The 14,534-nt window shown below is 47.3% G+C and overlaps 1 protein-coding gene across 2 annotated transcripts in view; it reads left to right on the forward strand.

Moving 5' to 3' along the window:
* The window catches only part of LOC126541811 (chitinase-3-like protein 1), a 38,377-nt gene that overhangs the window by 21,464 nt on the left and 2,379 nt on the right, over window positions 1–14,534 (forward strand). For both annotated transcript variants that reach the window (XM_050188757.2, XM_050188756.3), the window contains exons 4-7: window positions 3,884–3,984; window positions 4,255–4,378; window positions 13,255–13,440; window positions 14,320–14,445. In XM_050188757.2, the coding sequence (XP_050044714.1) occupies window positions 3,884–3,984; window positions 4,255–4,378; window positions 13,255–13,440; window positions 14,320–14,445 (537 nt within the window). The remainder of the gene's footprint in view (window positions 1–3,883; window positions 3,985–4,254; window positions 4,379–13,254; window positions 13,441–14,319; window positions 14,446–14,534) is intronic.

Genomic DNA, 14,534 nt, shown 5'->3' on the forward strand with positions numbered 1-14,534 from the left:
CTTAGTACGAAGTGCGAAGAGGAAAATCCGCGCGGGACCACACAGTTCAGCATACGCACACGGTGTCTCAGCTAATTTGTGCCAAGTCATTAAAAAAAAAGAAAAGAAAGAAACGACGTGCGCGCTGTCAGAATGCAACCAACTTCAATATCACCTCAAGCAACTCGACTTATTTTTGCTATGAGCTTATGCCATTAATTAGCAAAAATGAATTATATACCCAACTAACTTTTAAAGTATTGCGTTATAAACGTAGATGATCTTCAATGGAGAAGCTATAGAGCCTTTCGAGAAGTGTCCAAACAATTTCTTTCTGTGGTGTTAGCTGGTGTGGTTTCTGTTTCCGGGCTGAAAAGAAAGCGCACGAGATGTTAAAAAGTACTACGTGACTAAGCGCTTGCGCGCAGTGATGCCTTCGAACATATGCTTCTAACATATGCTACTAATGCCTTCTAACATATGCTACCAAGGAATGGTCGATGCCGCATCAGGTCGAATGCATGACTATGTGAGACCTGACACATAGCACTAGTGAACGAAAACAGATTACGATCACGATTACATTGACAGCTCGGAGGCATGCATAAGCTATCTTTGTTAGAGTCTGTGTTCAACTAATTGGTGGTGCAGTCCAGTCTTCTTGAATGCACGAGTACATCAAGCGACATCGATAGCTGTTCGTCGTGGACTTCGTTGATATGGTCCGAAGACTTGACTCCCAGATATATCGTGCCTGTTGAAGAAATGAATGAAATGAAGCCACGGGATATACGATAAATAATGTATGTAACAAGCGCTATCAGCGATATTGCTGTTGGCAGACTGTAAAGTGCGAGGAGGTATTGGCATTTTTGCTTGCTTCCTTTTCATGCCTTCGGTCTCCGTGTAGCATCGATAACTCGTTGGTAGAATTCTTGCGGGCACTAATGTCGCTGCGCGCAAGCGCTTAGTCACGTAATGCTTTTTCAAATCTCGCGCGCTTTCTTTGCAGCCGGGAAAAATAAACCCCACATCAGCTATCCCCACAGAAATAAATTATAATTTAGATACCGCGTTTAATGCAATACATTAAATGTTGGTTAGTACTTAATTTTTAAAATTATTGCTAATTCATAATTTTAACTCACAGTAAAAATTAATTTGGGTTGATCAAGTGGACAATGAACAATCCTGGGTTGGTTGCATTATCCTAGTGCACGCGCGGATTTTCGAAAGCTAGGCGCAAGTACACTCTAGCGCAAGTTAGCTGATGCAGCCTCTATAAACGGTGACACGCTGCGTTTCTGTGAACCTGGAGAGACAAAGAGCGCTGCGAAGATCCCTCAAACACATGGCGGTAGCTCGTTGGGCTTACAGGACCCCTCACCAGGCCCCATGGCAAATTTCGGTTATACGCTGTAAGTTGTTATATGTCCTCTAGGGAGCGTTATGCCGCAATTTCTTTTTTTTTCAAATCGGCTCATTAATAGCCAAGAAAGAAATATTTCAGTGCCGCGAACCCATGATTTCAGGAGGCGAGCTCCACTGCTAAGCTCCACCATTTGCCCCGTCGCGTGCCGCATACGTAGCGGGCCACACCTTCATTTCCTTTTTTCTCCTCGCTTCTTTTCGGCGCGGAACACTTGCGCTGACGGCATCGTGTCAGAGCTTTTGTGATTGCAGCGCACGATTTTGTGCGCTGTGCACGAGGACATCTCACCAGCGGTATAACTCAAGGCTACACGAATACTGAGGCCGACACAAGCGGATCACAGAGCATGATTCCGCGCTGAAGCACGGTAGAAAATGACATAGTTTAGGTGTCTGCGCGCGCGACTACACGACGTGAGGACAAGCAGACGAAACGGAAGTACATATCTCTTGCTGCAGGGCGAAGTAAAAGAAAAACACGCAAACAGTCGGTGTGCGTGTTTTATTATTTCTCTAAGCTTTAATTCGTCTATTCAAGCAACATATTACACAAATAACAGATGTTGCCTAGAATAATATCTGAAGTCACGCGTCACCACGAGCGACGTTACAGCAAACACGTGTACGTAGGCGCACTAGCACGTGTACGTCATCCTTCAGCTTGGAGCGCGGCGGCCGCGAGGAGAAGGGAAAACGGCGTTCGGTTTGAAATTTCATATCTTTCCGTGGCGCGTAGCGATGTAATGCAGAATCGATCGTTGTCGCGCATTGTATGCCCTGCGCTTGTCAGCTCAAAATGGCCAGACCTGGTAAAGGGCCCTTTAAGCGCATCACGTGATAATAATAGACAAACCAAACAGCTGCTCAATGGTGTGAGCAGAATTTCTGCACTGTCATGCCCCCACTATCGAGCGCGGATGTATTTTAAGCAAATTCTTTTAGCTGCCGTTGTCGGCGACCTTCAACTGACCTTGAGCCAAAAGTCAGAGGCGTTATCCGGGCACTCAAACGAGAACACCCGGGCAAACAGTCAAAACTTAAGAAAATGCAGTCTCTGGCCCCCAATCCTTTGTACAGGACCGCATTACATACGCTGGTTACTGCCCAAACAAGTCACAAAAAATATTGCTTCCGAGTTCGTCCTGATGTTTTTTCACAACATCACTCAGGCTGTAACTTCTAGCACGCTGGAGTTTTGTTTATTTCCAATAGCGACGTTCAAAAGGCAGATAAAGGGCACAATACACCTCATTGTCATCTTTTGGCGTTAGGAGAGGGTTGCCTGCCTGTGCTCTTCTGGACGCCAGTGGTCCGTGAGTTCCGCGGCGCGGGTTTTGCGTCGCCTCGAGAGATGGCGCAGCGCTGCTTAGCGCCTCCTTCAGGCGCTTCTATCCGCCGCGGTGGCTTAGCGGTTATGGTGTTGCGCTGCTAAGCAGGAGGTCGCGAGATTAAATCCCGGCTGCGGCGGCTGCATCTCGATGGAGGCGAAATGCAAAAAAGGTCTGTGTCTCGTGCATTGAGGGACGTTAAATATTCCCTGGTGGTCAAAGTTAATCCGGAGTCTCCCACTACACTTTTAAACAAATCTACAACCTTTGGTGCGCGTATTTGCCAGACAACAGTAATCGTCTTTCCTTTCTTGAAAACGCTGCGCTCGCTACTTTCCTGTCAAGAATGACCTGTCATGCTGATAACGCGCATGCCGTTCGTGATTTGGAAGTACCGGGCTCGCAGCGTTAAAGAAAGGAAATGCGGACAAGACAGATGACGATTATTGTTGTGTGGCAAGATACGACCCAAGGGGTGTAATTTTGTTTAAGAGCGTACGGCGTGCCTCATAATCAAATCGTGGATTTGGCACGCAAGACCCCAGAATCCAATTCATTATTCTTCTAGCTGGGCAGCGTCCACAGGAACCAGTGCACATGGTGTAAAATTTCTGTAGTGCCAAGCACTGAAGTGCGTAAAAAGAAAAGAAGACGAAGGAAGAAGGCTTACAAGAGGACAACACGAGCGCTTCTTTCTTCGTCCATTTTTTTTCTTCTTTCTTCCGCAATTCAGCTCTTCGTGCTTCAGAAATTTTACACCATGGACTTAAACCAGCTCGCCCACATCTCTATTCTTATTCACTGGACCAGTGCACAGTATGACGTGGTACGGTGTGGTGTGGTGGGGTGTGCCGTTGTGAACATACACTACACCCACTTTAAGATCCTGGCTAGTATCATCTCCAACCAATCTGTTGCCGGTTGTCACTTCATGCTTACATGTACTCTCGATTACGGGAGAGCCAGCAATTTTTTTAGAATATTTTTTACGAGCTCCCGCGCTATCGGAGTGCACGTCCCGCCCTATACTATCGCTCTTTTAGAGCACCTCCGCTTTTAACGGAAATATCGCTTAAAACGAAGAAGAGTTCTGTCCCGACGACTTCGTTATAATGAGAGTTCACGGTGTATCCTCTTTTGCGCAGGAGCTCCGGAAAGTTCTTGGTCCTGGACGACTTTTGACAGCGGCTGTATCTGCAGGGGAGAGCACTGTGGATGGGGCCTACGATGTGCCTGCGATTACAAGGTATGCGTGTGAGTCACCTCGCTGCAAGTTAATATTCACGCGTGCTACTCAAACACGCAAATAACACACAGCAGTTAATTCGCCTTATCTATCTATCTATCTATCTATCTATCTATCTATCTATCTATCTATCTATCTATCTATCTATCTATATATATATATATATATATATATATATATATATATATATATATATATATATACACACACACACATTTATTTTTTCGGATGTCCACGTAGAGATGTTAAAGAAATTGTACTACCTCCCAGGCACCTGGACTACATTTCCGTGATGGCGTACGACTTCTTCGGGGCTTGGAACAGTTACACTGGACACTGTTCACCGCTAGGAGTCCGCGAAAACGCCAGTGAAGATGAGAAAAAGCTCAACGTGGCAAGTATTATTTTGTCGAGATACTAGCTGACACAAGTACAATGGCGAGATCGTGCTTTTCACAAATGGCTATAGAAATCGCAAATATTGTTCTTTTTATTTTTTATTTTTTTAAGCGTGCCCGGCCTTCTAATGGCCTGTCCATTGGGACGAATTTACAGCCCTCGCAAATATTTCTAGAAATTTCGGCATATAATCATATCGTCGAAAGTTAGGCTGGCTAAAAACGAGTCCCTTACGCTGAGACACTTTCAGGGGGACCGGCATGATGACAATACAACACTGCAGAAGCGGCGCGGAATGATGTTCCACCATTATAGGATTTTATGAGTCTATCTTTTTGGAATGGCTTTCAATATTTAACAAGGCTGATTCTTGGGCTAGTTGGTACGGTTTACTCATAATATTTGCCCAGAATGGTGGGACTCTAGGTAGGATCCATATACAGAGGCTAATTGAATCCAGTGACAAAAGACATAAAAAGAAAACTTGCTGGATATACACTGGCGATATCTGAGCGCTCCATGGTGAACAAAAACGCACGTCGAAGCCCAGCGGCAATTTTATAACTGCAGATAACGTGAGACTACACGCGATTATATTGCTTGCGCGTAGAAATATATGTATAGAGACACTGGGCATACACAACAAACCACTGCGGAGGACGTTAAACTCTTCAGTTCGCACGTTTTCCTAATGAATTCGGCAGCTATCGAATAGAAAGGTGTTTCTCGATTCCCAATCACAGCAGAAAGCCGTGCCCACGTCAGTGGCCGACTGTTTCTTCCATGTTGCTTCCTCAGAGTTCGAGGCAATATCCTCCGGACATCCCAATTAGACCCGAACGTCCAAGTCCCGGTAAGGACGTCCAGTAGATAACATGCGGACAATAATTTCGGGATTTCCTATTTAAGACATGCATCCTTTGGACATCCACACGATTGAACTTCTGGGATCTAAACAAAACCCCAAAACTTTAATCCTATATATGTCTCAAGGATTTTTCAACGGAATGTCCCATCCCGGCCATATGTGGGACCAACACACACAGTCCAAATTAACGTACTACGTGATATCGTATCGCGGAATGTTAAGTCTCTTCCACGGCTGCCTTCAGTGCACGCTCTTCCGAAAGGACATGTCAGCCAGCAACGTGAAGCTGCTGCACTGGGGATCAAACTTCCAACGCAGACGATAAATGGAGAAGTCGCAATGAACGACCGAAACTGCACAAGCATATCGGGAGGAAACGTCGCAAAGCGGTAGGCAGAGCGCCGGAACAGCTGCGCGTTACCACATACCGCTCCACATATCACATGCACTCCTACGCTCTCCGAACGTTTCGAGAAAGCCGAGTACTTCAACCTCTGCAACAACTGCAACCACTGCCGTAGAAAAGCAGTGACTGTCTTTACCCAGTCGAATCGCCACTGTCTGTACGTTGCATGCACGCTTTGTGTCGATTTGCGTGTAGTCGGTCACATGACTTAACGCTGCCGTCTTATTGGATCTCTTCGCCCTTCTTTAAGCTCAGAATGCCTGAAGGTTGCTGGATTGGTGCGCTCCCCGCTCTCACAGGTTCAGTTGGCGGGTTTTCTCTGAACGTCGTGGTTGTGTCATGTGCTCACACTGCATGGGCGCCGACTACAGAAAGCCTCCCCCCCCCCCCCCCCCCCCCGCCCGGAGATGATGAAGTCTAACACCCCCGCACCTCCCCCCACCTAACGTGTAATTACCAGAGTTTTGTCACAAACATCATTTGACGTTTCTTTTGAATTGCTTCGACCTTTTCACTTAAAATTTTGTTATGGCTGATAGCTTACTGCATCACTGTTGGCGCGGACGTGCACGGATCTTAATCCATACTTTGCTTTATTTCTGCAAATCCTGACAATAGGAGAACAAGCGCATTAGAAGTACCGGGGGCGGCTGCCTCATCCGTATTTTCTTACTTCAACATTGTTTTAAATTTCCGCTGTAGACAGCGTGAACATACACAATGTATTTAACTATATACACAGGACAAAGTTTATTACGATTTTAAACAAAGGAGGTAGCAAATTAACAATTATTTCTAAAGGTATGGATAGCTTATGCCTAGAAATACATAGAATATGTTGCTGTATGTTCACCTCGCTTCAAAATGTTTTGCGTGCTTTTTTGACCTTGAAGAAAGCCTGTAGACTTTAGTGACCCCTTCGGCAGTCTTTTATCAACGGCGTGGGAAGTGCACGTGAATGATATGTGTCACAGTATCGCTTCTCTTTCTAGTAAGCAAAACTAACCACTCATTACAAAGACACTTCTAATAATCTACAACCTTTATTATGGATGGGAACATCGTCACTTGCATGCAGAGGTCATAAGAATATACAGGGTATCCCAATTAACTATCGTGCACCAAGATTCTTTTTTTAAAGAAGCAACGCGTTACTCGAAGAAAATTTAGTGCATGTTTTTCCAGTACAGTGGAGTAGCTGTCAGTAATGTTTTCGTTACTGATATTTAATTAGGTTATTGTAACCAATAATCTAACTTGAGACGTACTATCATAATTATCAAAATGTCAATGAGGCATTCGTAGACAGAGGCAAAGGAAATCTAACTGCGGTATATTCAGCGACGTACTATTAACGTACTAATTGTTTGCGACTGATAAATAAACCCTGCGAAATATGGCGAATACCACGTGACTGCGCTCCCATCCGCATCCTCGAACAGGCTCCTTGTGAGTTAGCCAGAACAAAATGAAGGAAATAAAGAAATATCACCGCCCAAGCAACCCGTACAGATGGTTAACCAGCGAAGTTGAAACGTGCGGCACGGTGTTTATCAGAGGGTTAATCCTGACAGTTCATTAGACGACGGCTTGGCAGGCTGCATGCCGTATCCTCGGTACGCAGCTGTTGCTTGAGCTCGGCTGCACGAGCCTGTTCTTGTGCCTGGGTTGCAGCATCGGCATGGCGTAGACGAGCCCGTTCACGGTTTTGCTCGCGGCGTTGCTGATCGAAAGCTGCCTACTCCTCAGGAGTACGTATGACGCGCGTCGCCTACCCGTGTCGCAGCCGGAGAGAAACTGCTGCGCGCCCGCTTGGCTGCGATGGAGAGCAACGATGTCATTACTGGCGCAGCCAATCGCGCGACTCTCCTTCACTATTGTTTTTCTTACATTCACATGGGGTTGTGCCGAAGGAGTTTTCGGCCTACAGGCGATGGACGGACGGACGAATCGGCTAGCCGTATACACTGTAAAACGTCGTGATCGTGATCGCCTTATCTGTCGCGCCTCGGCCAAAGTAACACGGCGCGTCTGGTGTTAGTTGGAAACAAGCTGTGATAGCTGTTGTCTTAGCGTAGAGAAAATAAACGGATTTTCCTTCTTTTTTGCCATGAAACCTATCACCACAAAAGCGAATTGACAACACCAGTGCAAATGTTTAAAGGTGCGTTTTGTTTCGTCCCAGCCGCCATGTCTTTCTCTGATGAGAAAAGGGTAAAAGTGATCCTTGCCTTGGGAGCTGCAAATGACAACAAGAGGAAGGCAGCAAATACATATCAGTCATGGAAGTGTGGCGGTAGACCAGACGCGTCAACTATCAACAGAAATGGTGAAAACCCGAGACAAACCGGCAGGTTCAATTAACAGAGGCGTAGGACTCCATCTTTGAGTCCCTAGCCTATGCTAGGATGTTCTTGCATTTATGGCCTCAAACCCTCATGCTAGCTTGCGGGGCGTGGTCGCCCTGGTACCAATTTACGTCATCAGTTTCGAGGATTCTAAACGACGGCCTTTCACCCGTACCACCTTATCCATTGTCCAGCACCAATGCTTGGAAGATAGGGACCTGCAGAATCGTCTAGATTTCTGGAACTGAGTCCTCAAAAAAGCCAATGAGCCACCGGACTTTTGCGCAGCATCATATGCACAGATGAAGCCAATTTTCATAGAAACGCCCGAGTAAATTTGCATAATGGACACTATTGGAGTGACTACAATGCACACTGGGTAAAGCGCGATCAACACCAGTACCAGTGGTCGTTCGGCGCCGTCGCTGCCATTGCTTCTGCAAGTGGTATAGCAACGGCACCGACTCTGTCTTTGTGGTCCTCGCGATTGGCTTCGAATCGTAGAGCACGACGCGTTACGTAATGCTGGTTCCTGAAAGTCCGGTTCGCCTCAATACGGAAATGTTACGCGGTGAAACATACGCGAAAGTCTTCCAGTTCTTCGGATGTGCCTGCGGCGATTTGAGCCCTTAACGGCACTAAAAGGCATGCGTTCATTTTTTTTTCGAACTGCCCGATTTTACAGACGTTTTCGCGGCCCCCAGGGCGTCCAAAAAATTGGGTGCTGACTGTACAACTGAGGAAGAGGATGCTTCAAATGGTCCATGGGGCGAACACGCGGTGGAAGGAGGACGAGAACAGAAAAAAAAACCTACGCATTGAGGAATGAACGAGAAAGGAGGCATGCCGACGCTTCTTACAAGGAGCTTGAGCTCAACAAACGAAGTGTTGGCTGACGCCGAGATGCAGGTGTCCCTCATCCAAACCAAAATAAACACTTCAAACCAGAACGCAACACTGAGGCGTTGTGCGCGGGCTGAGTGTATGTTAGGACAGTTGAGGTTGACACAACAGCTGTTGAGAGGCCATCTCACTTGTGACAAGTGCGGGCCTCATACCAATGAGCTTGCTATCAATTGATAAAGAATATCTCATAGTCGAAAACATTTCTCTTTAAGCATCTCCTTTTCATTCGTACTTGAGAATGTTCGACTCGATTTGCAATGAGTTTTACAATTTTTGTTTTCAGATATTTTGTTTGCTGTGCATTTTTAATAACACTTCCCTCCTGATTTCTTTTTGAATAAAATAAATGCTACTTCTGACTATTCAAACTCGATTAAGTTTATTTTTTATTTTTAACATGCTTACTAGAGAATGACAGCATCGGGCGACATGGTGTCAGCCTGTCTTGATGTAAAACAAAGTTCTGTATCACTCAGGGAACATTGCAGAGGCACTCAGAGAAAACCTGGAAAACTCTTGGAATTTGGAAATGTCGACTTGGTAGACACCCTGTTAACAGTCCATTCTCGTTTCTGCGGCCACTGGAACCGGTCCTGCAGGATGACTAGTAAATTGTGTAGCGTACCCGTGATCTCTTGTTCTGCATCTATAACCATGGATGAAAGGCTGCATCTAGTGTGTGGCAACTTCCTTATGGGCCGATGTACCTGTGAACTCCGGGTTAATTTTTGCCTCCGTGACTGCTCAAGCAAGTCCACAGAAATACCCCACTAAATTTCTGAGTACATGTGGACTGCAATGTAGTTGTCTACGATTGCTGAGCCAGCCTGCAGTGAGCCTTAACTCTTAATAGCTGAGCTTGTATAATGAAATTATCGAGTTTTATTCGTTTGCATTGATGTGCTTTACTGACACTGCTGAGTGCACTTGAGAATTGAACTCGTTATATTCCTGCAACTGTTTTATTGAAATAAATGCAGTATTTTTAACGAGATTGTCAAATGATTCAGCAGCCTGCAGAACTTAGTTCTGTAGCTTCGTTCCTGTTAGCACAAAAAAGTATAGCTTGCATGTCTATGTTTTAAATTAACGCATTTTTATCAAGTTGTATGTAATGTACGGGCGTACTGTAGCAGGGAATTATGTGCACAATGCTTAGCAGCACTGCAGCCTTCTTTAGGTACTTTGAGATGCGGTGGGCTGTATTCCTGGCCTGTCTCCAGGTACTTCAGCTTGCATGATAAAAATGTTTGGTCACCTTATTAGACCGCTGGGATGGATCTTCGAGAGCCATGCAATTCCTTTTTCATACCACTGTTGGCGGCTTAAGGCTTACTGCTAGCCAAGTACTTCCCTCAACGGCCCGATGTTCAACACGGAGATTACACTGGAGAGACAAATGTGACACTCGATGAAGAATTTCACGAGTCAGAGATCCGCGCGGCTCTCCACGGCCTTAATGGCAAATCAGCACCTGGTCCCGACAAGGTTACGAACAAGACTCTAAGAAACCTCGATGATGCCTCGATAACCGCTCTTACGGCATACATCAACAAATGCTGGCGAGCAGGTCGCATCCCAGAGGCGTGGAAACGCTCTAAAGCAGTCCTGATACCGAAGCCAGGCAAGCCGTCCAGCCTCGATCACTTGCAGCCCATTTCCCTCACATCCTGCGTTGGCAAGGTGATGGAGCACGCGTTCCTCTCCCGCATCAACCACCACCTCGAGGACACTGGAGCCTACCCACCCACTATGGTGGGCTTCCGGTCACACCTCTCCACTCAAGACGTCATGCTCCAGCTCTACCACCAGATTATCAATGACCCAACTAGTGGCAACCGGGCCATCCTCGGCCTAGATCTGGAAAAGGCATTTGACAATGTAGCACATGCAGCAATCCTGAGCCGCATAAACAAGCTCAACTTGGGTGAGCGAAGCTACAACTACGTCAGAGACTTCCTGTCGCGCCGCACAGTCACCCTCGCGGTCGGCAGCATGACATCCGACGAACGTACACTAGGAAGCACCGGCACTCCGCAAGGATCGGTCATATCCCCGCTCCTTTTCAACCTCGTGATGCTGGGTCTCCCGGCCTACCTCGACGAGATCGATGGCCTCCATCACGCCTTGTATGCAGATGACATCACCCTGTGGGTCAACAAGGGCAGTGACGGTCAGATAGAATGCACCTTACAAGCAGCGGTCTCTGCAGTCGAAACCTACCTCCAAGACACAGGTCTCCGACTATCTCCACCGAAATCGGAGCTGCTCGTCTACCGCCCGCGCTGCCGGCCCAAGCCTACAGCCGAATCGCGCCAATGTGACGACATAATCCTCTATACGCAAGACGGCTCCTGCATTCCCCGAGTCCCGAAGATACGCATCCTAGGCATGCATATAACAGCCAACGGGTCAAACATAGAAGCTATTCGCAAAATCGAAGGCAAGGTTACAGCGGCTACCCGCCTGATCAAACGCATTACAAACAAGCACACGGGCATGAAGGAGGACAGTGTCATGCGCCTCATACACTCTTTCGCAATCAGTCACATCACTTATGTGGCTGCCTTCCACAACTGGAATGTCACTGAAAGGGAGAAAATCAACACCCTTATACGCAGGACTTACAAGATTGCCCTTGGCCTACCGGAGTCCACAAGCACTGCTCGTCTGCTACAGCTGGGGGTATACAACACGCTTGAGGAAATCATGGATGCGCAAAGAACCTCTCAACTCGAACGCATGTCTCTGATAGCCACGGGCCGGTACATCCTGCAGAAACTCGGCTTCAACTACCACGTCCAACACGGTCAGAAACAGGTCATTCCACCCGACCTCAGCGACACGCTGATTGTCGCCCCTATACCTCGAAACATGCACCCCGAATTTAATCGGGGCCGACGCCAGGCCCGTGCCAAGACACTGCTGCGCTCCTTGGGTGGAAAGAGGACTACGCGCTTTGTAGACGCCGCAGAATACACACGAGAACACCGGTTCACGGCGGTAGTCGTAGACGTTAGCTCCCGGCTTACGCACGCGTGTAGTGTTGCAACGGAACACCCCGAAACAGCGGAAGAGGTAGTGATTGCGCTTGCGCTTACCGACCCCCTCTGCGAGGTAGTTTATAGCGACTCACAATCCGCAGTTCGCAACTATGCGCGGGGGCGCATTTCCTCCGAAGCTCTCCAGATTCTAAGGAAAGCTGGTCGACAGCACTTCGATAACACCGCCATCATATGGTTTCCAGCGCCCGTCGCCACCCCCACTGATGAGGGCCTCATTAACTTGAACGAGGTAGCACACCGCTCTGCACGAGAACTGACCCGCCGCGCAGAATCGGAGACCGCCTCTTCGAGTTCGGAACTCCTGGTTCAAAACACGCGAGAACGCCTGGTCAGGTACAATGACATCACCAAGCACTACCAGCTAGGCAGGCGGTTGCTGCCCCCACCTCACCCTATGCTGAAACGTCGCCAGGCAGTCATCTGGCGACAATTGCAAACACAAACGTTCCCCAGTCCGGTGCGATTGCAGCACATTTTCCCCGCGCAATACCCGACTGCTCTTTGCAAATTATGTCAGGAAAATAGAGCGACGCTGTCACACATGTTGTGGGAGTGTCGGGTTACATCAGCTACAATGGCAGTAGCTCCGGAGGCTCTTGCATCGAAGTGGGCCGCCGCTCTGCGCAGCTCCAACCTCAAGACACAAGAGTGGGCTGTCCCGCAAGCCCGAGAGGCGGCGACGAGGCAAGGCCTCGAAGTCCCCTCATGGGAGACCTGAGCCCGGGTCGTCAAATTTGCCGGATTCAAAATAAAGTTATTTCCATCCATCCATTCCTTTTTCATCATTGCCCCACAAGCCAACACAAAACAAGGCCAAACTTACTTTGTTAATGGTATGTAAAATGCAGCAGGCCTACTGCTCTGCTAGGGCACATTATGAGGAATGTCCCTATTATGTTAATTTATAATCAATAAGGACATCCTGTGGATATCCTAAATTCACAACCAAACGTCCCATGAACATCCTTTGGACGATTGGTAACACAATGTCCCAGAAACATCCTACATCCTGACAAAAATCTCCTAGGGACGTAATTGGAATTATCCAATAAAAATCCATATTTAGACATCTCTTGGACGTCCAAATATCCCATTATGATGTTTGTGGGACATTTCTATGAACGCTAATTCGCGTGCATGGGACGATCCCATGGAAATTCAAGAATGATCCACAGGTTTCTTAGATATGCCCTAGAAACATTCGAATGTCCAGTTTTGAATCTCTGCTGGACATCTGCAGCACGTTGATGGTCCAATGGGTGAATGCTTCCTCCACAGGTGCAAGCTGTCAAGATGTGGCTCAACAAGGGTGCGGACCCGAACAAGCTCGTGCTAGGCATGCCCCTTTATGGCCGCACCTTCACGCTGGCCAACCCAAAGAACAACGGCTTCCTGGCTCCCACAGTGGGTCCCGGACCCGCTGGGCCCACAACTGGAGAATCGGGTTACCTTGGCTACAATGAGGTTAGTATAGGCAGGTGCTTGTCACCAGTCATTCAGACTCTGTTGCTATAAAATTTCCTATTTCCGTTTCAGTCGGTGGGTGGTACAATGAGCTCTTCAAGGGCCATTAAAACGAAACATTAAATCATGCTCGACTGGTTTAGTGTCTTAGTGATACATTTGTGCGTTTGTATGAGCACGTGTTGTGCAGATGTACCTGTTATATAAATTAATTATATCGTGCACAGTACACTTTCGCGTTAACTTCGACAATACGAGTTCATAAAAATAATCAGCTGCGGTACTACACCCGCAAGATTAGGGCCTCCTTTCACGAACGCGTTCCTTCTGCCCGGTGATGAAAGCAGAGTTGCGAATTTGTTTTCTATGTGCTGCTTTGACGGAAGAGCGACCACTTTCTCCGATAGCACTCGTCCACTACAGCAAAGCTAACATTACGTTCAGTTTCAGCTTATTTCAAAATATTAACCAAATAAATGAGCGCCTTCAGCACCAATAGAAGCGCCGAGCATGCAAGTTCCAAAATGCAGCTTCACCATATTGATCCCTCGCAGCACAGGAAATACATTTGCCTTACATCGGACGATGTTAGCCCAACACAGCCCGGTTACAGTAATACTTAAAACTTGACAGGAGACGGCGGAACAATGACGTACCTGTCCTAACAGCGAAGCACCGAGGCTAGTACATGGCCAAAACGCTTCGCCACACACTCTAGATGATGCATTAAAAGTTATCAAGACCAACAAGAATACCAAAGGACTCTAATGGCTGATGTGAAGTGCAAGTTGTGTACCAAGTGTGTGTCAATCCACTTCATTTTCTTACTGTGAAGTATTTATGAGCCACAGAATTTTTAACCTGCTCACGATTTTTCAGATTTGCATGCAGCTTCTGGCGTCCAAGGACTGGAAAATAACGCGAGACGCTGGAGTGGTCGCCCCAGTAGCTGTGAAAGGAAACCTGTGGATTGGCTTTGACGATGCGCAAAGCCTCACAGCAAAAGTAAGAAAAGCGATAACTGTCTGGCTCACGGGTACACAGTGTCAACTGCGAAAACATGTTCTCTGGTCATGCTATACGAGCTGTGAGCA

The sequence above is a fragment of the Dermacentor andersoni genome, chromosome 2 (genome assembly GCF_023375885.2).
Source record: "Dermacentor andersoni chromosome 2, qqDerAnde1_hic_scaffold, whole genome shotgun sequence".
Classification (NCBI taxonomy): Eukaryota; Metazoa; Arthropoda; class Arachnida; order Ixodida; family Ixodidae; genus Dermacentor; species Dermacentor andersoni.